Raw genomic sequence first — 26,930 nt, forward strand, 5'->3', positions numbered from 1 at the left:
GGAGATGGAGAGAAGTTGGTAGATTAGAGATATATTTCTGAGGTAGAAACAACAGTACTTGGTGATGGACTGGATAGTTAATTGAGGGAAAGAGAAGAACCAGGGATGATTCCTAGGTTTATGGCTTGGGCAACTAGGTGAATAGTGTTAGCAACAAGCCATAGGGACACTTGGGGAGAATGAAGGGTTTGGAAATAAAAATCAATGGTTGTTTATTCATTATAAATTTGAGGTGTGTATTAGATGATCATAAAAAGAGGTCAAGATGGCAGTTGAATATGTGTGTGGAGGGTCAGGAGTGTTGACCTGACTTTGGTCATCATAGGCATATAGATTCCATTGAAAGTCACAGGACCAGATGAGATCCCCTATGGAGAGGATGCAGACAAGGACTATAGAGGGATACCAACATTAGAGGTCAAGCCCAGGAGAAGCTAGCAACTCAGATGAAAAGCAGCAGTCAGTGAAGCAGAGGGATTTTGCTCTGAACCTAAAACTGCTCTAAAAAGTCTATTTTTTTAAAATGAAGTGAATATTAAGGCATTCCCAGATAAACAAAAACTAAAAGAATTCATCACCATCAGACCTGCTCTACAAGAAATATTAAAGGGAGCCCTTCACATTGGACATTAAACAGTAACTTGAACACACCCAAAGACATAAAGAGAACCAGGAAAAGCAATGACTTAGGTAAGTATATAGACAGTATACTTTAATTTTTGTTTGTAACTCTTTTCCTCTCAAATCTTATGTAAAAGACAACTCCATAAAGCAATAAATATAAAACTGCATTGGTGGGTTTATAATGTACAAAGATATAATCTGTATGGCAATATAGCACAAAGGAGGTGAAAAGAAACAAACCTACACTGGAGCAGAGTTTTTGTATATTATTGAAATTAAGCTGGTATTAATCTGAACTAGAATGTTATAAGTTAAGATGTTAATTGTAATTCCCTGGTATAATTCCCTAAGTGTAATTCTTCCTACTAAGAAAATAACTCTTACTGTATATACATATATGTATATGTATATATATTAAAAGAAACAAGGGAACTAAAATGGTATTCTAGAAAATATCTATTTACCACAAAAGAAGGAAGAATAAAGAAACAACAAAAAAAGACAAGATATATAGAAAGCAAATAGCAAAATGGCAGACATAAATCCTGCCATATTAGTAGTTACATTAAATGTAAATGGACTAAATATTTCAATCAAAAGGCAAAATATCGTGGTAATCCTGCAGAGACAGGATGGGTCTCCCTACTCCAAATTTGCTCAGCTATCAAGACTGATGATACCACGCATGTACCAAGAGTGAATATAAAATGATTATTCACATAATGAGCAGTTCTGGGGAGAGCATGATAGGCCCTCAAGCAGGCCCAAAAATGGCTGGGGACAGCAGAGAGGGATGACTGGTTTGACATTTTATGGTGGTTAAGGGGTGAGAGCTTCTTCACATGGGTCCTTGTATGGCTTGAACTTTCCACAAGTGTGAAGGAAGGGAGCATCCAGGCTTTCTTACCAAATTGCCCAGACATGAGGCAGAAAGCTACTGGTGTAACTGGAAAGCTGTCAGCAGTCAAATATGAAAAAGAAGTCATACTCCTTATTACACAGAGATTGGCAGAATAAATAATGCATCTAACTATCTGATGTATGGAAGAGACACACTTTAGATTCAGACACAAATAGGTTGAGAGTAAAAGGATGGCTCAAGAAGAAATAGACAATATGAATAAATTTATAACAAGTAAAAGATTGAATCAGAATTCAGAAAGCTACACATGAAGAAAAGCTCAGGCCTAGATGTCTTCACTACTGAATTTTACCAAACATGTAAAGAAAAATTAATACCAATTCTTCTCAAATAAAGTAGAAGGAAATACTTCTGAACTCATTTTGTGAGGCTAGCATATCTCTGCTCCAAAACCAGACAAAGATACCACAAGAAAAGAAAACTACAGACCAATGTTATGAATACAGATGCAAAAACCCTAAAAAAAATATTAGCAAAACAAATCCAGCCCCATAAAAAAGAACTATACAACATGGCAAGGTAGGAGCTATCCCAGGGATACAAGTTAAATTTCTGAAAATCAAGTAATGTAATATATCATATTAATAGAATAAAAAAACAAAAATCACATGATCATCTCAATAGACTCAGAAAAAGCATTTGACAAAATTCAACACTCTTTCATGATGAAAAATCAACAAACTAAGAATAAAAGGGAACTTCATCAACCCATAAAAGTCATCTATGAAGTACCCACAGCTGACATCATATATAATGGTGAAAGAGTGGATGCTTTCCCCCTAAGATCAGGAACAAGGCAAGGATCTCTGCTCCCACCACTTCTCTTCAACACGGTATTGGAGGTTTTAGCCAAGGCAACGAGGTATCCAGATTAGAAAGAAGTAAAACTATCTCTATTCGTGGATGACATGATCTTGTATATTGAAAATCATAAGGAATTCACTAAAAACTATTAGAACTAATAAGAGTTCAGCAAAGTTGTGGAGTACAAGATCAATATAGCAAAATCAACTGTATTTCTATTACCTTGCAATGAACAATCTGAAAAAAAATTAAGAAAACATTTCCATTCAAAATAGCATCAAAAAGAATAAAATAGGGCTTCCCTGGTGGCGCAGTGGTTGAGAGTCCGCCTGCCCATGCAGGGGACACAGGTTCGTGCCCCGGTCTGGGAAGATCCCACATGCCGCGGAGCGGCTGGGCCCGTGAGCAATGGCCGCTGAGCCTGCGCGTCTGGAGCCTGTACTCCGCAACGGGAGAGGCCACAACAGTGAGAGGCCCGCGTACCACAAAAAACAAACAAACAAACAAAAGAATAAAATAGTTATGAATAAATTTTTAAAAACAAGAAAACCAATTAATAAGTCATGGAGATGTAATGTACAGCATGGCAACTATGGTTAATAATACCATATTGCATATTTGAAATTGCTAATACAGTAGATCTTAAAAGTTCTCATCACAAGAAAAAAATTATGTAACAACGTGTTGTGATGGATGTTAACTAGACTTACTGTGGTGATCACTTTGCAATATATACAAATATTGAATCATTATGTTGTACACCTGAAACTAAATATAACATTGTAAGTCAATTATACCTCAATAAAAAAGAAAAAAGTGAAAAACTTAAGCTCTGCAAACTAAAAAACTGTTGAAAGAAATTAAAGATGTTCACAGATTGGAAGACCTAATATTGTTAAGATGGCAATACTTCCCAAACTGATCTACAGATAAAATGCAATCTCTATCACGATCTTAAATGATTTCTTTGTAGAAATTGACAAGCCATCTCTAAAATACGTATGGAATTTCAGGGAACCCAGAATAGCCAAAACAATAGCAAAAAAGAATAATAAAGAAGAATAACAAGTGTTGGCAAGGATGTAGAGAAATTGGAACTCTCATACATTGCTGATGGAAATGCAAAATGGTGCAGCTGTTTGAAAAATAGTATGATAGTTTCTCAAAACTCAAAACAATTACCATACAGCCAGCAATTCAGCTCATAGGTATATATCCAAGAGAAATGGAAACATATGTCCACAAAAAAACTTTACATGAATATTCATAGCCACATTATTCATAATAGCCAAAAAGTAGAAATAACCCAAATGTCCATTAACAGTTGAATGTGCTATATCCTTACAGTGAAATATTATTCAGCATTTAAAAGAAATGAAATACAGATGCATGCTACAAGGTGAATGGACATTAAAAACATTATGCTGAGTGAAAGAAACAGATACAAAAAGTCATATATTAAATGATTCCATTTATATGAAATGTCCAGAACAAGCAAATCTATAGAGACAAAAATAGATTATTGGTTTAAACAGATGGGTAAGTACAGAGATAAGGAGTGAGGTGGGGGAATGGGTGTGACTGCTAATGGGTATGGGTATGCAATGAAAATGTTCTGGAATTTGATAGTGGTCAAGGATACATGATTCTATCAATATGCTAAAAGCCACTGAATACTTTAAATAAATGGATTGTATGGAAAATGAATACCTCAATAAAGCTGTTTTAAAAAACGGACACTACTCATTGGTGGTCCATCTAAAATGAAGATAAAGTACATGAGGAATGAGACAAATCACCAGTAAGTTTAATTTAATTTTTCAGTAATAGACCCATTTTTATTTGGAGATATGAAGACATCTGAAAATTAAATTTGACCTTTAAATATGTGGGTCTGAATATATAGTGTCTATAGCAAAAGCATTTGTTAGAAGAAAAGGTCAAGGATAACTGCTTATCCACGGACCTGCCTGAGTGGGGCTGGCAAAGGTAGCCACTGAAGTCAAGAGTGGGGAAAGGTCTCCTGCCCCCAACAGTGTCTCCTGTCCTGCCCCCAAGGGTCTCCTGTCCCTCCCTCTTCAGAGGGACAGCACCTGAAATTCAACCACTGCTGCCTCTCCGGTCAACTCTGTTAAAATGCAAAAGATAAATGTTTTAAACTTTTAGCCTTCACATAAATGAAGCTGATGCTTTTGTGTTACGCTCCCAATGATAGGCTGTGTTAACAGTAAGAGGAACAAAGAGCATTAACTGGAGTGAGTACTGAAACGTGGAAGCACAAAAGGGAAGGGAGGGCACCAGTCTCACTTCATTCTGACTTTTGATGAAGGTCGGTTTTGCCTTTTTGGGCTGTATCTATTAGGCCATTCCCAGAGGCAAGCTGATGAGGGAATTTAGAAATCTCTATGCCTGGGAATCCCAGTCCCCTTTGCTCAGGAGCTCGAAGGTCCTATTGGCTGGACATTGTCAGGGGTCCCAATTCTCTCTAGGGGCCACTCCCAGCCCACCTGCCACTGAGGTTCTAAGCACCTTCCTGGCAAGAAGTCTGTGGACAATTAAAAATAATTATATTAGCCATCAGCAGTGAAAGACTTTAAACAGATGGGTAAGTACTAGAGCCTCTTGTACTTTAATTTTAAAATTACAGCTCAGCCTGATTAGCAAGAAGCCACAGTTTTCAGCACTTGAGACCAGTGGTCTCTTGCTGGCTCATCAGTGGTATGTAATCCCTTCTGCTGGACATGCGGTGGAGAATGCAGATCTCATTGGTTTTGCTATCTCACATAGCTCCTGAGGGAAAGGCAAGGTGGAGATAAATTGTGGGCTGGTGAGTGTTTTGTCTGTGTCTCCTGGTCTGTGTTAATCAGTGCAATCACCCCGGAAGGCATTTTGGCTCTCAGACGTGGTGTTAATTGCTTGTTTGACTGACCCTTATTTTTTAAGTAAACTAGGAGTACACAATTTCAAACATAGAGAATTGGTTTTAAATTGGTATTTACTCATTTTACATGAGTCCAAGACTCTCCACTGAAGGGATTTTCAGGAAGCCCTGCACATTATACCTTGGTATACCTTGGTACCAACTGGGGAAGTGAGATGTTGCCACCAGCTCTATTTACTGTTACAAAGAAGCATCCAGACCAGAAAAGGAGATTTGAGTTCCTGTAGAGGTGAGTGAGGACATGGGAGTGTTCCAAGAACAAGAGGAATTTATGTGAGCCAGAAAGAACAGTTGGGGAAAAGAAATTCGAGTTGATATGGGCTCCAAAGTACTGCCAAGGACCCCCAGAAGGCATTAAACTGCGCTTATAGCCAGGACAGACAGCCCTTCTGTCACTAACCCGGGTCCTTGAAGTCTTTAATCAATAGAAATTGATAAGAGGCCAGAAGAGAAATCCAGGCAAGGCTTTAGTGGGACTCGTGCCAGAGCACAAGGGAGTGAAAACAAGTAGCAGGTGCCCTTGCTTGCTCTCTGAGGAGGGCAAGCTGGTCCCTTAAATGGGGTGAGGGTGGGGGCGGATTGGTGGGTCAGGCTGGAGGGGCAGCTTAGGTGTCTGTCCACACCCTTGGCGGTGCTGTGTGCAGGGATTATGCTTTTGCTCCCGGTACCTCAGCAATGGCAGTTGGTTTGTGCTCTTCTTGTATCTTATAATTGCCCCCAACTGCAGTTATGTGTGCAGTTTTATTTAGTCCCTTATAGTTGCTTTGTATTCTGTCGCTAGAGATTCAAGCACTCCAGTAAATGGTGCCAGGTCCCAGCTTATCTCACTTCAATCCAATACTAGTCGTTAGAGAATTTTTTTAAATTGCAGTTGTTCTTTAATAGTATCACAGAAGGCAAAAACAAACAAAAGACAGCTATGATAGCCCCATATCTTATACACTGTTTAAAATGTTTCAAGGGTGTTTTTGTATGTAACCTATAGAAATGCTCTTCCTTCCTGCCCCTCCCACCGTGATCTCTCCTTATCTATCACATCCCCACCATGCAAGGCCTAGCTCAAATGCCTGAACAAAGTTTCTCCCATCTTCCTCAGCGGGAAGTTTACCTCCCTACTGTGTCTACTGCATTCATTCAACTCCTACCAGTTCCACCTTCAGAGTATTTCTTGAATTTATGTCCTCCTCCACAGTCTACCTGAACCCTGCACAATTTCAGGACCACTTTTTCTTTCCCCTGGATGATTTCTTGTCCCTAAAATACATCCTCCACACACCCACAAGTCCTTGACAGAGCAGGAGAAATGTGGGGAGGAAGGAACTGGATGGAGTTCAAGTTCAAGGGTGGTGTGAGTGTCATCAAGGTCATGAGAGGCCTGCGAGGGCAGGAGCCTGAGTCAGAGGTGGGGACTGAGTCAGAGTTCAGAGGAGCAGCTTTGTGGGATGAGCCCAGGTGAGGTACCGAGGAGTGGCTGGTTGCATGGGAGGGAGGTGGAGGTGAGCAAAGTGGACGAGGACCAGCATGTGGATGAATGGGTTTTCCACATGGACATTGATGGAAGTGGAACAAAAGCTCTCAGGTTTTGATATGTGCAAAAATTACTTGGTGTGTTTGATAAAAATACCGATTACCAGGCATAGCCCTCAGAGAGCCTAGTCAGTATATCTGGGATTGGGCCCAGGGATCTTCATTTTAACAAACACTCTAGGCAATTTTTATATAAATGGGACCTTGAGCATACTTTCAGAGACACTATCTGTTATGGGCTGAGTTGTGTCCCCCCACCAAATCCATATGTTGAAGTCATAACCCGTCAGTACCTCAGAATGTATTTGGAAGTAGGATCTTTAAAGAAGTAAATAAAGTAAAATGAGGTCGTATGTGTGGGCCCTAATCCAATATGATTGATGTCCTTATAAGAAGAGATTAGGACATAGACATGAGCACACACACAGGGGAAAGATCATGTGAGGACACAGCGAGAAGATGGTCATTTTCAAGGCAAGGAGAGAGGTCTCAGGAGAAAGCCAACCTGCCAACACCTTGATCTTGGGCTTCTAGCCTCCAGAACTGTGAGAAAATAAATTTATGTTGTTTCAGCCCCCCAGTCTATGGTATTTTGTTATGGCAGCCCAAGCAGACTAGTTCACTGTCCTAGAACAATGGTAGGAGTTGAGGGGTCTAGAGAATGACCAGGGGGCACCTTGCAAAAGAGGAACATGTCCAGAGTGAACAGAAGATGGAAATGAGCTGGGGCAGAGGCCACATTGTGGGTGGTGTGAGCCTCAAGGCCGAAAGGGCAGTGGGAGTCAGGAGAATGCCCCCTCCCGCTAGCCCCACAGTTGTGAGGACGGAAAACTGGGTTTTGGGGGGAGGGGAGCCATGCTTCAGTCAAGGTACGGAGGAGATGGAGGTGAAAGAACATCCTGGGCATTTAAGTAAAAATGGCAGCTTTCTCTCTGAAAAAAACTCACTAAAATGATAGTGAGTTTAAATACCTGATAGTGAGTAATTTAAAGATTTAAATTTTAAAGATTTTTTTTTATTTTAAAGATTTAACCAAACAAAAGATTTTAAAGATTTAACCAAACAAAAAATGTTCACCAATAAGGCTCAGGGAAAGGGATGACTACAGACAACAGCAACCAGATTTCAGAAGCTGGAGCACAGCTAGAAAAGTGTGCTTTTCACAGCACCTTAGCACAGTGGGTCCTCACCAGGAGCACCCACAGCCCCTAGAAATTTGTTGGACAAATTCCTGAGCCCCCCACCCCAGACCCCTGACTTAACAGACCTATCAGCTGTGAAATTTGAGAAGTAAGGTTGCAAAGTCTCAGGAATGACAGCACCAGGTAACTTTGGAAATAAGGAGTGAGGAGCTAAAATTATGAGAACTGGTTAGAAGGATTTAGAAAGCAGTTAGATCCCAAGACCATCTCCTCAATTGTTCATACCTGCAGGCTCAATTCTGGCACATAAAGAGGGCAGATCAGGTAACAGCGGGTGTGTTTCTGCCTTGGTGGGATACATGTCACATAGAGTCCTAACTGGGGGGTGGGCAGGAATCCTATGTTATTTATCATATTTACAGGGAGATGATAGCCTTGTTGCCAAAGAAAATACTGCTGAATGTGAAAAGGCAGAGTATAATTTGCTGACCTAGGAGGCAGGAGATCTTGTTCTAGGTCTCACTCTGTCTCTAACTATATAATCAGGGCAAGAACTTCCTCAGTTTCCTTATCTGCATCAATCTATTTTAAGGACCTTTGAACACAAATATTCCATAGTCCATTTTAATTAGTCCATTTTAATTAATTCCATAGTCCATTTTAATTAAAAATGAAGAAGAATCATAAAATAGTACTAATTGCAAGCATTGCCTAATTAGACTAACAGGGTGATCCCTTTTTAGATATTTGCTGTTTGGGGTTTCTATGTTTCTGTGTACTTAACTCTGTTCAAATTGTTTAAAACTATATATACAGAGCTTCTACTGGGTGCGCAAATGCCTGAGAAGTGACACTATCCAAATACTTAGAAGGACTACTGGAACTATCGATGACATCGTAATTTACTTTTTGTAATTTTGCAATGTTATTCTACTATTTAAAAAAAATTAAGCACAGCCATAAGGATAGAAAATAGGTTAATTATATTAAGTGCCAATTCTGATCAATTGCTAATGTTTGCTTGCAGTGCTATATTGAGGGCTATGAAGCTCATTTCAGACTAAATGGGAGAAAATGCTGTGATTACTCAGTAATGTCTGCCAAGAGAAAAGGATAGGACACGTGCCGTGTATTTGCCAGCACTCTGGCGGTATAACCTAGAGGCAAAATGATCTCCTTTTCCCTCTTTGAATGTGGATGCTAGACTCCAGATTAAAAGCTCAGCTCTCGGGCTTCCCTGACGGCGTAGTGGTTGAGAATCTGCCTGCCAATGCAGGGGATATGGGTTCGAGCCCTGGTCTGGGAAGATCCCACGTGCCACGGAGCAACCGCGCCCGTGAGCCACAACTACTGAGCCTGCGCGTCTGGAGCCTGTGCTCCGCAACAAGAGAGGCCGCGACAGTGAGAGGGCCGCGCACTGCGATAAAGAGTGGCCCCCGCTTGCCACAACTAGAGAAAGCCCTCGCACAGAAACGAAAACCCAACACAGCCAAAAATAAATAAATAAATTTATTTAAAAGCTCAGCTCTCTTCTACTAGCCGCAAAAAGAAATAGAGAATTCATAAGGGAGCAGTCAAGTGTGGCTACAAGAGCCCAGATCCAGCCTTCCTTTTTGAGGACCATCTTATGCATAATTTGAAGAGGATGTTTCCTTTAATTTCAGGGAGTGTGTGGAGAAATACTGTTCAGTGTGGATTCTTCTCATGCCCTCATAGCCAACCTGAAGACCCAGAAATCTCCCCATTCTCACCCATGCCCATCATAAAGCCTTAGCATCATGGAGATGGCTACTACAAGCCGGTCTTGAGTCTAGGACCTTCTAAACCCATTCCTCATTCAGAAGGAGCCTGATGATGCATAGTGGACAAGACTACCAGCTCATGGGCTAGACACCCATTGGCACACCGAGTAAGAGTTCCATTACCTCCCCCAGGATGAGAGCCAGTCAATACTTACTGCCCATTATCCTCCGTACTGTTGGACCCTCGGCAGTCATTTCCCTAACGATCTCATTGTCATCCTCGTTGGCATCCAGCCAGCGATTGCAGTTGAAGTTATACTTGTCCTTGGTCAGGGTGTTCATCAGGGTCATCTGGAATGAAGTCCTGGAGTGAATAAGTGGTGTACCAGAGGTATTCATCCATGCCTTGAGGTTCCCGTTCTGCTAGTTCATCTCAAGGAGGACAAGGCCGTCCCCTAGGGATGACTCTTGTGGAAGGTGGAGTGCCAGATTAATATTTATCCCTCTGGTCCCCTGGAGACCCACAGTTGCCTAGCAGCCAGGTGACTAGGACACAGTGCAAGTCTGCTGAAACCTAAGCAACTTCTTAGTCTACTTTGGAAGTCCTGTCCCCGTCAGGAAGTCCATGTGTCATGTGTCCAAATTTAGGTCTCACTACAACCCTTCCCCACCCACACTCCCAACAGATAAAGGCAAACTAACAAGACAAGGTCATTAGAAATAGACCATTTTGGTTCCTCTCCCAACCACCTTCTAACCCCCAAGTTGGTACATCTCACCCTTTCTAAATGCCATCCAGAACCAGGACTCCTTTTATCATGCCACGCCCGAATCTTATAAAACCTGCCGAGGTCTGGGAGCTCAATCTATGGTGAGAAATAACAAGGCCTGAGTGGACAGAACCAAGTGAAATGTGTTTACCCTCATAGCTGACCCCCTGCCAGGAGGGTACCCACTTTGAGCTGTTTCTTCAGCATCAAGGGTGGGTTTGCTTCAAACCACCCTCATATATTCTATCTTCTTGTGCTCTTTTAACCAATGGCACATGAGGGAGAGACAGCCACTTAGAGCTAAGGTTCAATCTGGGCTGGTGAAACTGAACAAAAATAACTGACCCACAGTAGGATCCAGACTAAATAAAATCTTCCAAGCAATAAGCTTTCAATTACAAAATCCATATGGCAGCCCTGCAAATTAGCACAGGCCCAAGCCCCAGGACTCTGCTGGGCACTGAAACAGACAAAAAGATCAATACAGTGGTCATGCCCTTTCCCTAGGGGCTCCAAGTCTAGCCGGGAAGACAAATACATAAAGAGCAATGAACTGAAGGTATAATAGAAGCGCCAAGGGGGTGCTCTGAGAAGAGAGCTGCAAATTACAAATTATTCTTACCTAAAGGTCAGAGCAGCACTTCCGTTGACAAAACAAGCCTTGCTCTGCTTATATACATACTGAAAATTTAAAGCTGAATTTCTTTTTAAATGTTCCAAAATGTATAATTTCCTTAAAATTTGTTCCTCACTCTCTAATTCAGTCCACACTGGGCGGTTTGACACTAACTGTGCTCAGGGTTTCTGTTTTACAATGATTCCCCAAGTCACCGGGCTCCTGAATGTCCAAAGCCATTACATACTTGCTTCTTCTCCCATGCTTGGTTCTGGACTGTTTGATTCAGATGAAGGGCCAGATAAACTGCACCCCATCAGTACATTGCCCGTACATTAAATGTGGCATTCCTTGCAGGGGCCTAGGGTCTCTATTTTACCTTTTTGTCTTCAAACTTGATCCAAACCTGGCTTAGGAAACCAGAATCCCATGACAAATCCTTCTTACACCCCTTTCTCTTTCTTCCCTCCCACTCTGTCCCTCTTCCTACCCTAAATTTCTCAATTATTCCGGGTTTGAACCACTTGTTGTTGGGATTCAGGAGAATCTCATCTGTCCGCCCCTTCTGCCCGTAAATCTGGATGAAGATAGGAGAGTTGGTACCAGCTTTCTTCAAGTCGGTCGTCCAGACCCACAGGGACCACGGGAATTCTGCAGAGACAGGTCAAGTTGTACCATTAACTTCAAAAGTGAAGAGATTTTCAAGCTACCAGTGGGGAAGACAAGCAAATCAAAGGTGATCAGGACTGAAGTACAAGTTGTATACAGGTGTGTCCTACTCTCAGAAACCCATTATAACAAATACTAAATTTGGGAAGCCATGGATTCCTTGCTATTTGAGAGAGTGTGCCTTAATGTTCCTTTTAATGGTGAAAGTCTATTAGTATATTTTTAATAGGGGGAATAGTTGACTCCACCCACCCTATGGCCAGTACATTCAGAGTGCAGTGTGTGCAACCATTCAGTTTAACAACTAGCCCATCACAGCAGCTTAACGATTTGGGGCTGCTGGAGTATCAGCCTTGGTGCCATGTCTGTAATTCTGTGTGGTCTGTACCTTGGAGAACTGAGGTCCCTGGGGGACCCTTTCCCTTCCTTTCCAGAGGAGAATTGAGAAGAAGGAGCGCCCAGTGGTGTGACAATCCTGGCCTTTGCTGGCTCTGGGCCCCTCCACCTACTTTTCAGCCTCTTCTTCCTGAGAGACACCATCTCGTAGAGCTGCCTCTCGATCAGCCCATCTGTCTTCTTCTCATCCAGCCAGCTGCTGCAAGGGAAGGTCTGCTGGATGCCAGTGAAGGGGCACAAAATCACCACCTGGGGGAGCAGATCACATCTCCTACAGTAGGTCCCCTGGCTGGGACTTCTTTGTAATGTTCAACAGCCTCCTTAGCCCCACATTTAGGGTTGTCTGCATTACTACCCTCAAGGAATGTCACTTTTCTTCCCACTGCCTATCTCATTAAATCTTAGATCAAGAAATACCTCCTCTAAGAAATCTTCCCAAGTAGGTATCATCCATATTCCAATTTACCAGCCCAAACCTCAAACATTTTTCTCTATACACATACCCTTTTTGAATACCATATTTCCTTATGCACATTGTAAAATCTCCATCTGAACCAAGTTAACTAGAATACTAAATTAATACCCTATATTTGTCTTGTGGAAAAAAGGTCAGTCACATAAAAGGTGATTAATATCTATAATTTAATACAAAAACTAACTACCCTCTTCAGGACTTGATCCTTATTTAACCTTCTCTCCTACATCTTCTCCATCTCTACCCACATTCTGAACTTATGGGTTTAGAACATGGCATTCTAACCTTCTCTCCTACACCTTCTCCATCTCTACCCACATTCTGAACTTATGGGTTTAGAACATGGCATTCTGTCTAACCCAGACACACCTAGATGTTTTGAAGAGAAGCATCAGAATGCCAAAGACAGAGATCTTAAGAGCGTCAAGAGAGAAAAGATAGATGATGGCAATTGGACTAACAGAAGCCAGAGGATATTGGGGGGTGGGGGCATTATAACTCAATCTAGAATTCTGTATCCTGAAATTTCTTTCAAGAATGAAAATGAAATAAAATAATTTTCAAATTAACAAAAACAGAGTTTACCACCAATAGACCTTACTTAACCAAAGGAACTTCTAAAGCATATTACTTCAGGAGGAAGAAGAAAATTGACACCAGAAGAGAGGTCTTAGAGGCAAGAAGAATTGTCAAGCAAACACACTGGCAAACAGGTAGGTAAATCTGGACAAATATGACTCTACAAAACAACAGCATATAATATGTGAATTTAAAACTAATTCAAAGGAGAGCTAAAATACTCTACTTTCAAAATTGGCATGCAACCTAGATGCAGGATTATTACCATTAGAAATTTCTAAGGTTCTTGATTTGTCTAAGAGGGAATTAGGGATGGTGGTTAAATTTAGGTCTTGTCCCAGTAAGTATGTATGCTAAAATTTCAATAGTAACCACTAAAAAAACCAGAGAGTGAATAATTTCCAAATCACTATCAAGAAAATAAAACCCACAACCAATCAGTTAATCAAAAAAAAAAAAAAAAAAAAAAAAAAAAGAAAAAAGAAAGACATAGTAAAAGCAGGACAAACAGACATGTTAATAGTTATAAAAAACATAAATGACTAAATTTATCAGTTAAAAGCTAGATAGTATCAGATAGGATTGTGATAAAGATTCAATTAACCAGAGGTTATACTAATTCTACACCTCACAACGTAGCCTAAAACTATATAAAGCAAAAATTGTTAGTTCTACAGTAAGAAATTTAAATATCTACCACCGACATTGGAAGTTTCAACATATCTTTCTTCATAATTAATAGATCAAACAGACAAAATGCTATTAAGGAGATAGAAGGTTCAAAAACAAAAGTAACAAACTGAATTTAATAAATAAAGTCAAAATCTTAAATTCAACTCTTGGAACATATACATAAATTGAAGCGCATTGTAAAGTAAATGTCAAAAAATTTTTAAATGGCATCCACCACTGAGAGGACCTTCAAGATGGCAGAGGAGTAAGACGTGGAGATCACCTTCCTCCCCACAAATACATCAAAAATACATCTAAATGTGCAACAACTCCTAAAGAACACCTACTGAACGCTGGCAGAAGACCTCAGACTTCCCCAAAGACAAGAAACTCCCCACGTAGCTGGGTAGGGAAAAAGAAAAAACAGAGACAAAAAAATAGGGAGGGGACCTACACCTCTGGGAGGGAGCTGTGAAAGAGGAAAAGTTTCCACACACTAGGAAGCCCCTTCACTGGTGGAAACGGGAGCGGGCTTGGGGGAAGCTTTGGAGCCATGGAGGAGAGCACAGCAATAGGGCTGCAGAGGGCAAAGTGGAGAGATTCCCGCAAAGAGGATTAGGGCCAACCAGGACTCACCAGCCTGAGAGGTTTGTCTGCTCACCCGCCAGGACAGGTGGGGGCTGGGAGCTGAGGCTCGGGCTTCGGAGGTCATATCCCAGGGAGAGGACTGGGGTTGGCTGCGTGAACACAGCCAGAAGGGGGCTAGTGCACCACAGCTAACCAGGAGGGAGTCCGGGAAAAAGTCTGGAACTTCCTAAGAGTCAAGAGACTGTTGTTTCGGGGTGCACGAGGAGAGGAGATTCAGAGCACTGCCTAAAAGAGCTTCAGAGACAGGTGTGAGCCACGGCTATCAGCACGGACACCAGAGACAGGCATAAAATGCTAAGGCTGCTGCTGCAGCCACCAAGAATCCTGTGTGCAAGCACAGGTCACTATCCACACCTCCCCTCCCGGGAGCCTGCGCAGCCCGCCACTGTCAGGGTCCCATGATCCAGGGACGACTTCCCCAGGAGAGCACATGGCACACCTCAGGCTGTTGCAATGTCACACTGGCCTCTGCCGCCGCAGGCTCGTGCCGCATTCTGTACCCCTCTCTCCCCAGGCCTGGGTGAGCCAGAGCCCCCTAATCAGCCCTCCTTTAACCCCCTCCTGTGTGGGTGAAGAACAGATGCCAGAGTGTGACCTACATGCAGAGGCAGGGCCAAGTCCAAAGCTGAAACCCAGGAGTTGTGCGGACAAAGAAGAGAAAGGGAAATTTCTCTGTGCATCCTCAGGAACAGATTAAATCTTCACAATCAACTTGATGTACCCTGCATCTGTGGAATACCTGATTAGACAATGAGTCATCCCAAAATTGCGGTGGTGGACTTTGGGAGCAACTGTAGACTTCGGGTTTGCTGTATGCGACTGACTAGTTTCTGATTTTTATGTTTAACTTAGTATGGTTTTTAGCGCTTCTTATCACTGGTGGATTTGTTTATTAGTTTGGTTGCTCTCTTCTTTTTTTAAAACAATTACTTTAAAAATATGTTTATTTTAATTATTTTTTATTTTAAAAACTTTATTTATTTTATTTTATTTTTCTTTCCTTCTTTTTTTTCTCCCTTTTCTTCTGAGCTGTGTGGCTGACAGGGTTTTGGTGCTCTGGCTGGGTGTCAGGCCTGTGCTGCTGAGGTGGGAGAGCCGAGTTCAGGAAATTGGACCATCAGAGACCTCCCGGCCCCACGTAATATCAATCGGCGAGAGTTCACCCAGAGATCTCCATCTCAACGTGAAGACCCAGCTCCACTCAATGACCAGCAAGCTCCAGTGCTGGACACCCCATGCCAAACAACTAGAAAGACAGGAACACAACACAACCCATTAGCAGAGAGGCTGCCCAAAATCATAATAAGTTCACAGACATCCCAAAACACACCACTGGACATGGTCCTGCCCACCAGAAAGACAAGATCCAGCTTCATCCACCAGAACACAGGCAACCAGTCCCCTCCACAAGGAAGCCTACACAACCCACTGAACCAACCTTACCCACTGGGGACACAAAAAACAACGGGAATTACGAACTTGCAGGCTGCAAAAAAGAGACCCCAAACACAATAAGTTAAGCAAAATGAAAAGACAGAGAAATACCCAGCAGATGAAGGAGCAAGGTAAAAACCCACCAGGCCAAAAGTCACAAATCAAGCCTTGGTAAATTTAAGAAAATTGAAATCATATCAAGTATCTTTTCCAACAACAATGAGACTAGATATCAATTACATGAATAAAACTGTAAAATATACAAACACAGGGAGGCTAAACAATATGCTACTAAATAACCAAGAGATCACTGAAGAAATCAAACAGGAAATCAAAAATTACCTAGAAACAAATGACAATGAAAACACAATGACCCAAAATGTATGGGTTGCAGCAAAAGCAGTTCTAAGAGGGAAGTTTATAGCAATACAATCCTACCTCAAGAAACAAGCAACATCTCAAATAAACAACCTAACTGACACCTAAAGCAATTAGAGAAAGAAGAACAAAACCCCCACAAATTTAGCAGGACAGAAATCATAAAGATCAGATCAGAAATAAAGGAAAAAGAAATGAATGAAACAATAGCAAAGATCAATAAAACTAAAAGTTGGTTCTTTGAGAAGATAAACAAAATTGATAACCCATTAGCCACACTCATCAAGAAAAAAAGGGAGAAGGCTCAAATCAATAGAATTAGAAATGAAAGAGGAGAAGTAACAACTGACACTGCAGAAATACAAAGGATCATGAGAGATTGATTACTACAAGCAACTATATGCCAATAAAATAGACAACCTGAAAGAAATGGACAAATTCTTAGAAAGGCACAAACTTCTGAGACTGAACCAGGAAGAAGCAGAAAATATAAACAGACCAATCACAAGCACTGAAATTGAAATTGTGATTAAAAATCTTCCAACAAACAAAAGCCCAGGACCAGATGGCTTCACAGACGAATTCTATCAAACATTTAGAGAAGAGCTAACACCTATCCTTCTCAAACTCTTCCAAAATATAGCAGAGGAAGGAACACCCCCAAACTCATTCTACGAGACCACCATCACCGTGATACCAAAACAAGACAAAGATGTCACCAAAAAAGAAAACTACAGGTCAATATCACTGATGAATATAGATGCAAAAATCCTCAACAAAATACTATCAAATAGAACCCAACTGCACATTAAAAGGATCATACACCATGATCAAGTGGGATTTATCCCAGGAATTGAAGGATTATTCAATATATGCAAATTAATAAGTGTGATACACCGTATTAACAAATTGAAGGATAAAAACCATATGATCATCTCAATAGATGCAGAAAAAGTTTTCGACAAGATTCAACACCATTTATGATAAAAACTCTCCAGAAAGTGGGCATAGAGGGAACCTACCTCAACGTAATAAAGGCCATATACGACAAACCCACAGCAAACATCATTCTCAATAGTGAAAAGCTGAAAGCATTTCCTCTAGAATCAGGAACAAGACAAGGATGTCCACTCTCACCACTATTATTCAACATAGTTTTGGAAGCCCTAGCCATGGCAGTCAGAGAAGAAAAAGAAATAAAAGAATACAAATTGGAAAAGAAGAAGTAAAACTGTCACTGTTTGCAGATGATGTGATACTATACATAGAGAATCCAAAAGATGCTACCAGAAAACTACTAGAGCTAATCAATGAATTTGGTTAAGTAGCAGGATACAAAGTTAATGCACAGAAATCTCTTGCATTCCTGTACATTAATGATGGAAAATCTGAAAGAGAAATTATGGAAACACTCCCATTTACCACTGCAACAAAAAGAATAAAACACCTAGGAATAAACCTACCTAGGGAAACAAAAACCTGTATGCAGAAAACTATAAGACACTGATGAAAGAAATTAAAGATGATACCAACAGATGGAGAGATATACCATGTTCTTGGATTGGAAGAATCAGTATTGTGAAAATGACTATACTACCCAAAGCAATCTACAGATTCAATGTAATCCCTATCAAATTACCAATGGCATTTTCTATGGAGCTAGAACAAATCATCTTCAAATTTGTATGGAGACACAGAAGACCCCAAATAGCCAAAGCAAATTTGCAAATGAATCAACAGACAAAGGATTAACCCTCAAAATATATAAACAGCTCAATATTAAAGAAACAAACAACCCAATTCAAAAATGGGCAGAAGACCTACATAGACATTTCTCCAAAGAAGACATACAGATGGCCAAGAAGCACATGAAAAGCTGCTCAACATCACTAATTATTAGAGAAATGCAAATCAAAACTACAATGAGGTATCACCCCACACCAGTTAGAATGGGCATCATCAGAAAATCTACAAACAACAAATGCTGGAGAGAGTGTGGAGAAAAGGGAACCCTCTTGCACTGTTGGTGGGAATGTAAATTGATACAGCCATTATGGAGAACAGTATGGACGTTCCTTAAAAAGCTAAAAATAGAACTACCATATGATCCAGCAATCCCACTACTGGGCATATACCCCAAGAAAACCAAAATTCAAAAAGAGACATGCACCCCAATTTTCGTTGCAGCATTATTTACAATAGCCAGGTCATGGAAGCAACCTAAATGCCCATCGACAGATGAATGGATAAAGAAGATGCGGTACATATATACAATGGAATATTACTCAGCCGTTAAAAGGAAGGATATTGAGTAATTTGTTGAGACATGGATGGATCTAGAGACTGTCATACAGAGTGAAGTAAGTCAGAAAGAGAAAAACAAATATTGTTTATTAACGCATGTATGTGGAACCTAGAAAAATGGTACAGATGAACTGGTTTGCAGGGCAGGAGTTGAGACCCAGATGTAGAGAGCAAACGTATGGACACCAAGGGAGGAAAACTACGGTGGAGTGGGGATGGTGGTGTGCTGAATTGGGCGATTGGGATTGACATGTATACACTGATGTGTATAAAATTGGTGACTAATAAGAACCTGCAGTATAAAAAACAAACAAACAAAAGCAACTCATACTAAACTTTCTTTGGGTTATTTGTATGGAAATATGTTAATATAAATGTTTCAGACATTACATGAAATTTCTAAAAATCTTATATGTTCTGGTATCATATTATAAGTCATAATTCTAGTTATTACTTTAAAATGTATATCTCAGAAATAACGAAATTTCCTTGTCAATTGCATTATTATGAACTTTCATCAAATCTTTAACCGTGGTCATTTTTAAGCCTTTTGTCAGTTACAGACAGTTCTGGGTGTACTCTGATGCTTTTGCGAAAATGTTCCTCTAGAAGGGTTTCATCTTTAAGGAATTCATGGAAAAGACTCTGACAAGTACAGGTTTCTGGTAACTGACTATACTGCTGAACTGAATGAAGAAGCATTTTCAGAACTCTAATGGGAAACTGATGAACTCATAAAAGTGCCAACAAAAGATCACGATAAAAAAAATTAATTACATGGGACTGAGTGAACTGATGAGGATGATTATAATTTTTGTGACTTTCTGTTTGAATAAAAAAAAAAAAAGGGCCCCGTGAGAGGGATTTCTCATGTACTTTGTAACTGGTGCAAAGGAAGTAGGAAGTAGGATGCAGATTAGAGTTTGTATTTGCAAGTTAAAGAGAAGGGTTGAATCAGGGCAGGGTCCTCCCCAGCCTCCCTTACCTTCTCACAGTACCAGCCTCTATTGGCTCCCACATTGCCATGTCCGATGGAGACCCGGCTCAGTGGGCTGAGGAGGACAGCCAGCTCGATGTTGAAGATGTCTCTGCGGCCACGGTCAAACACACCGCCCTCCAGGAAGATTTTCCCACTGTTCTTATTCCCTCTGGCCCCGAACATGACCAGGTAGATTTTGGATTTGGTCCCAGCACCCCGGACATCCCCAGTGAAGACGGTGACAATATATGAGATGGCTGGTATGGAAACAACAGGGGGAAGGAGAGGGTTCAGTGCAAGCTGACAACAATATCCTACCCACCTTCTCTGCCACCTGACCACACCTCCCTAGACCTTCCCTCTGCTGTACATCCCCATCCCCCTAAGTCCTCCTCCCCCAGACGACATCCAGTGCCCCTTTCCACTTCCCTTTATCTTTTTTGGAGTTGGTGTGTCAGTGCACCTGAGTTTAGGAGCAAACTGCAGGTTACAGGAAGCTGCCAGCCCCCATTACAGGAAACTAACAAAGAGAAGGAAGAGCTTGGGTTGGTTAAGAATAGTACTTATTATTAATGCTAATTATCACATGCATATTATTAATAGCTGCCAGATGAATTCTATTGTGTCTCATTTCATTAGAATCGTCACCTCGATTAAGAGAGATTTGTATTCAGGACTATCTGATTCATGGAGCTTGCTGTTTTGCACATAACTTAAAAACATAACTCTTAATAGAGGGCACTAATGTCCTCCTTTACCACCTGAGGGGGTGGGATGCGGAAGACTGAGGGAGGGAGAAGACATTGTGGGTTGGGCCATTTGGGGTTTTGGTCAGTCAGAAGGCAATGTGAGGACATGGAGTTCTGGGGAAGAGCCAGCAAGAGGAGATTAAACTCTGAGATGAGACAGACTAAAGGAAAACACCAAAGACAAACATTTGAACAGGAAACTATAGGAAATTCTGCTAAGGTGTGGTCTGCCTTTTTTCACACTGTCCCAGAGTCTAAGGCAAGTGGTACTTTAAGCCTTGTTAGTCCCCCACCTCCCTTTCATCCTACCCCCACCCCCTGATCTCAGAGAAACAAAATGTCTTTGGGAGATAGCACATGCAACTACATGGACACATTATTCATTCATACATTCGCACCTTCCCTTGCTCAACAAACATTTACTGAGTGCTTACTCTATGACAGGCCTTGGGAGACTATGAAGGTAAAAAGGAATAGCCACTGCCCTCAAAGAGTGGGTGTCCAGCTTTACTTCACAACACATGAACAGATGGTGTTCTCACACTAGACATACTGTCATAGCCTAGGTTGTCAGCAATTCCAGCCTCTCACTGTCATTTCTCCTCATCTACCACTGGAAGCAAGTAATAGTAACACAGTTAAAGGGGGCATATTAATCTGCTCTAGTGGATGTTTTAAGTAAATAATTTTCAAACTATAGAATACAAAATCGTGACACACCCGACAACGTGGCACCCCTCACCCAGGCCAAGGCGCCATAATGCCATGGTTGAAAAGCACTGGAGCAGAGGAGCATTGGTTTCCTAAACAATAGCAGTCACGTTCTTCCCAAAATGTCTGCAGCAAGAGAAGGGAGAGACAGCCCTGTCTAGAGCGGGTAGGGGAAGTTTCAGAGGAAGCGACTGGCAGCAGGAAGTTGAGAAGCAGAAAGAAGAGAAATGGTGTCACAGGCTGAGGAGAAAGCATATTCCGAAGAGAAAGAGTAAGGCCAGCAGCTAAAGGGAGGGGAGAGGGAAGGCATGTGGGTGAGGTGGGGGGAACAGGGAGAGGGGGTAGGTGTGGGAAAGAGTGAAAGGTGTGCAGATCGGGGGAGGGAGAGGGAGTGTGTGTGTGGAAGTGGTAGTAGAAGATGTTGAAAGATGCTGCTGAAATGGTCAATTGGAGCCCAATCGTGGAGCAATTTTATCTTATACCCCAGAACTTGGACTCATTCTCTCTGCAGTGGGAGCCATGGGAGGGTCTGTCCCAGAGCATGTTCTCAGCTGTGCGCGTTCACCAACATTGATATTCTGGAACATCTATGAACTTCCATGCTGGGAGCTTCAGGTTTTCCATGGAACTCACACAGGGTAGAGATTTAGGAGGCAGACCAAATCCTGGATTTGTCACTTATCAGCTGTGTGACCTGGAACAGGTCTCCTAACTTGTGACTCAATTTCCTCTACTGTGAAATGGGAACAGTAACCGTTCCCATACTCTAGGGTTGTTGTGAGTATTAGAGGAATGACATGAGTCAGGTGCCTAGAGAGAGTCTGCCATATAGGAAGCGCTCAATAGTAGGAGGAGGTAAGGGTCAGTCAACATCCTCATAAATATCCACGTGTGTCGGGAGTTCACACCCTGGCTCCATCCTGCGCATAACTTCTCTTGCCCTGGGAAGTCAGTGTCTGCTCAGGGGCGCCTTATCACCTCTGGTATCAGCAGAGCCCCAGACTCCAGCCCGGGGGGACAGAACACTTTCAGGGGCAGGAGGAATGTGGTCTAAAGACATGGCTGCTTCCCACTGGACTGCAGGCCTCCAGACCCACAGATGAGAACATTGACCCTCAGGCAGAAAGTGAAGTATTAGCCAATTGGGCCCCCCCTTTCTTCTGTTCTACCTGTGGTCTCAGCTCCGCCCACTAAGATATCCCTCTGAATTTTGCCATCGTCTTCATCCAAGGCCAGCCAGCGATTAAGAGGGAAATCATATTTTCTTTTATTCCCAATATCTTCAATGACAATCTGGGAAGGAGAAGAGAGGGAAGGAAGGTTAAGTGTCATTGAGGTCACACCTGGTGACCGAATCCATTCCTCCATCACTTGAGTGAATTCCAAGTATACTTTCTCATCTTCCTCGTGGCCCAAGGAAAGCTTATCACAAGGACACACCTGTTGTCAGGAAAACCTTGCAAAGCACTGAGAGTCAAACAGGGATGACTGAAAATTAGCTCCTTGAATTACTGAGTCTTGTTCCCTCCTCTGCTAAGGATCATTAAAAAAATGCTATGCAAGAAACTTAGCAGGATGGACCCTGTGAGACTGAGGAGCTAGAACTGGAAGCCTGGATTTACAGACAGCATCAAGACCACCGTCTTCCTCACCTGCTGAAGGCTGGGATTCTGACCTTCTTGCTGAGAAGCAGAGTCCACATAAAGGGAACTACAAGCCCTGAATCTGGCACACAGAATCCCAGTATCTGGTGACCAGGTTGGAAATGGTCAGCCACTGACAGTGAAGTTAGGAGAACTGAGCATCCATGAAGCCCCCACGGGGACTCACATGTGAGCTCTGTTGGCGAGGCTGAGATAAATGTGTTTTCTAGAGCTCACCAAGGAGCTGAGGGGCCCTCCTAAAATGTCCCAGGAACATCCAACTAAAAACTCACTCTAAGATAAGTGTGATCATCCCAGATGAAGTCCTCCAGTCATAATGGGAAGGCAGATGCATTTGGTGACAGACAGGGTGAGTTGGAAAGTAAAAATATCTGCCCAGGTACTCCCAGGACTGCCTGACAGAGTGGGGCTCCGATTTTCAGTGAAAGACTCACTTCCTAAGATCAAACTGTCTGTAGTGTGGAAACAGGGCATGTCTTGGTCTGCCTAAAGGCATCTCACCTTGTTCTAATGCAATGTTCATCAAGGAATCTTCTGGGCTGAGAGCTGAACTCCTGAGTATATCACCCACCAGAGAGGGGTCAGTGGCCTGAGCCAGTGGCCAGGACCAGCCATCCCACCAGGGTTCTCTCTCCAGATACATCAGCATTTAAGCTCTGGTTTATAAATCAGTCCCTTGTAACTTTGGTTGGTGTGAGTCAGCCTTCAGAGCTTGCTGATTTTTATTGCGTGTCTGTACTTTCAGAGCTGAGTGCCTGGAGACCTCTGTGGCCTGTCCAGAAGGGGTTCTGCCTTGAAAGGAAGTCCAGCCTCTCCCAATTCATGTATCTGCACATTTCTCTCTGTCTTTCCTCTCCCAGGGTTGAGGCTGTGGGGAGATTGGGGAGCCAAGGATCTGGGCTATACCTCCTGACCCCCTTTACGTTGACCCTCACAGGGTTGGAAAAGCAAGGTGAAGAAAGAAAAGACTCAGTTTATCAGATAAGCTGTCAAGTCTACTGATCGACAGATATACAGATTCACCATTTCTGTCTTTAAACGTTCACAGACTGGTGTGCCAGGTATAATTCCAAGAGCAAATGACAAACCGCCCTCACAGTTCACAAAGATGTCATCAATAAAGGGCCTTCTCCTGGCCTGATAGCTGATGGACATTCCTGGCTTGAGAAGTTCAGCTAATCTGAAAAATAGAATGTGTTGCCATTAAATAACTCTGTGGGACAAAACTAGCTTGCACAGCTGAACCACAAAGGGAAGAGAAAATATATGAATGAATATTTGAATAACCAACAAGACTCTAAAAATCAGACGTTCTGAAATCACAAAGAAAGGCTGAGACATAAACACTTAAGCACTGATATAAAAAGTATAAAAGGCCAGGAACAGTTCTGGAAAGTTTCCAAATGAGTATTGAAATATATAAACAATTACTGACGACATCTGTTAGTCCCAAGGTCTGCAGGATGAGGCTGGAGGAGGCTGGCTCCCAGAGGGTGGAACATTTTGGAACACATCTAGTAGCAAATGGTGAGTGCTGTAGGAAGGAGCAGAGAGGTGAGATGTGGAAGGAGCCTACGTCGGTACAGGAAGATTGTCCAGGGGGACGTGGCAGAGGACTCTCCCAAAGGCATTCTGGCCTCTGCAGATATGGGTCCTGTTGCTTGGGACCCATGACCCCTGTTGCTTAAAGGATATTAGTAAGGTCCCCTCTGGGGGAGAACAAGCAGCTTTTCCACTTGTGTTCACAAGTTGCCCAGACATCCCTGAGTTTTCATAAAGTTCCTTTTAAGAATTCAAGACAGCTCAGGAATGGTTTTTGCTAACAGAATGAAATGGTGGTGCTCCCTCCAGACCACAGTTTCACAGTCTGCTGTTCTGGCAGAGACAACTGTAAAATAAGACTGGAAAGACAGAGTGGCCTTTATCATGAATGATAGAAGCACACACCTGGAGTGTGTGTGAGAGAGACAGACAGACAGACAGAAGCAATAACCTAATGGAAGACAAGAGCTGTTATCTCCTGGAGGAATATTCTCACCTGCAGACAAGCCTATAGGCTGGGCTGACCTTCTAAGAGGGAAACCAGGGGACATGAGCCCTTGGGAGGCGAGATGGCAGCCAGACAAGGGGGCCTGTCCACGGTGGAGCCCGCTCTGTCCTGCAGCAACAGGGACACAGCAGTTACGAGGCGAGACCACCGTTACGAAAAGCCAAGAAGGATAAACCAACCGCGAAAAAGAGGAGGAAAAGATGAAGCTGCCAGGCAGGGGTTCTTTCTTTCTTGTTCTCTCCAGAGGGTTCACAGACACATCCAAACAGTCCAGGACACGGGGGCCTGCATTTCTTCCCGCACAGGGTAAACATGTCTGTGTGAGCACATGGGGTTTGTCTTGGAGTTGATACCTTGCAGATCAGTGTAGAGAGTCAACCATGACTCACAGCAGCTCTCCCTCCTCCATATGGGAATAATTTCCACCAACTTTCCATAACCTGATTGGAGCGGAGACCCATTCTGGGCAGAAGAAACAAACCCCACACACATAGGGCAATCTGGAGAAGCTGAAGGGTCTCCTCCTTACCGCCCACGTGCCGAGGTGCCTGAGATGCAGACAGTCTGGGTGATCCACAGCGTTCCCTCTCTGTATCAGCCACGGGGCAGGAAATGAATGTAAGACCTATCCCTGTTTCCAACCATCCCTTTGAAAATGCATATCTGTTATCCAGTAAAGGTGGCCCTTGCTTGACTCATAAGCAGTCATCGCCACATTCCAGGAACCCCTATTGAACTGTGGCTTACATCTGGAGTTCTTAGATCATAGGGCAAGGGACAGATAGGTTTTGACACAGGAGAAGATAAAAGAGGAAGACTTTGGAGTTTACAAACCTACTTGGAAAAAAGTCTTGGCATCCAGGGCTTAGCGGGGGAGACCTAGTGTCATGGAAGAACAAGGGAATGTTCTATGGGGGGAACAAAGCTCAGCGAAGGAAGGGAGGTCGGTGTCCTCCTCCTTCCCCACACGCTCTGCACCTCGCTCATCACACTGCAATACCGTGTCAATTACTGTGTAACATACCACAAATATGAGTAATGGTAAATGACAGCATTTGAATGGTGACACCCCCAATGCTCTCACCCTTTCCTCTACACTTCATCCCTCCCCTCTGAGCCCCCCCACACACCCACTCCTTCATTACTGCCTCGGCTGCCTCATTCAATAAAGACCTTTGATGGCTTATTCTGATCAGCGCCTGCGGTGGTCCTGCCCTCACCTTCTCCCTGACATTATTTCTCAGTTCTCTGAGCCCTGTGCCCTGGTCCAGTTATTTAGTATCCGTATGCCACCTTCCAGCTGCTCCTCATCTGTCATCCCCTCTGCCCAAAGAAGTCCTCCTCCCTGCTCCTCCTGGCAAAGCCCTGCCCATCTTCATGGCCCAGCTCCAACGGACCCTCCCTGAAGCCCTCTCTGTTGCTCAATCAGGCACAACTCACCCAACATTTTTTTTGTACTTCACGTAAGACTCATCTCGTCCTGCTTCGTATTAAAGTTGGGGTGATTCTGTTTTCTGATTTTCAAACTGGGAAATTTGGTTTGATCAACACATGTGGGACACTTAGGACAGAATGTTTGTTCACTGAAAGCTGGACTTTCCCTGAAGTTTTGGAATATAAGGTTAAAGTAAGTAACCTGCCTTATAGTAAGGAAGTGTTCAGGAACTCGTCTTGTCTCTTTTAGAAGCAGAACCATGTCCACTGCAACAGCTGCAGTTGGTAGCTCAGGGCCTAGGATATAATAATCAATCAGTAAATGTTTGTTGAATGTTGAGTATAAATTGGTGACATGAGGCCATGTTGGGCTTCCTGAGGTCCCTGAAATCTGTTCATTAGCCTCTGTCTCCTCTTCCTGTTAGAGCCAGTGGTACTGGTTGAACTTAACGCTCCCTAAGGCATGCGGCAGGCGATCCATCCAATTCTGGATTTTCTAATGCATGACACGGTGGAGAGTGTCCAGACTCAGAATCCAGAGGACCTGGGGCAGGTGCCAGTACTGTCACTGAAGAGCTGTGGGGCCTCAAGCAAGTCCTCTACTGAAGCAGATGGGCCAAGGGCAAGGCCCACTGGCAGCGCAATGCTCCATCCTGTGACTCTTGCTCTTGTGGTGGTCATTGAGCTGAACTGATCAGTT

At 42.8% G+C, this 26,930-nt stretch overlaps 1 protein-coding gene across 1 annotated transcript in view; it reads right to left on the bottom strand.

The window, feature by feature from the left end:
• LOXHD1 (lipoxygenase homology PLAT domains 1) overlaps positions 1-26,930 on the bottom strand; it is a 195,071-nt gene that overhangs the window by 119,407 nt on the left and 48,734 nt on the right. Inside the window, exons 7-12 of the mRNA XM_024734711.1 lie at positions 22,252-22,375; positions 19,629-19,879; positions 12,267-12,402; positions 11,579-11,739; positions 10,482-10,568; positions 9,918-10,053 (exon numbers count right to left, since the gene is read on the bottom strand). Coding sequence (XP_024590479.1) covers positions 9,918-10,053; positions 10,482-10,568; positions 11,579-11,739; positions 12,267-12,402; positions 19,629-19,879; positions 22,252-22,375 — 895 coding nt within the window. The remainder of the gene's footprint in view (positions 1-9,917; positions 10,054-10,481; positions 10,569-11,578; positions 11,740-12,266; positions 12,403-19,628; positions 19,880-22,251; positions 22,376-26,930) is intronic.

This window comes from Neophocaena asiaeorientalis, unplaced genomic scaffold (genome assembly GCF_003031525.2).
Source record: "Neophocaena asiaeorientalis asiaeorientalis breed wild unplaced genomic scaffold, Neophocaena_asiaeorientalis_V1.1 scaffold322, whole genome shotgun sequence".
In the NCBI taxonomy this organism is placed as follows: Eukaryota; Metazoa; Chordata; class Mammalia; order Artiodactyla; family Phocoenidae; genus Neophocaena; species Neophocaena asiaeorientalis.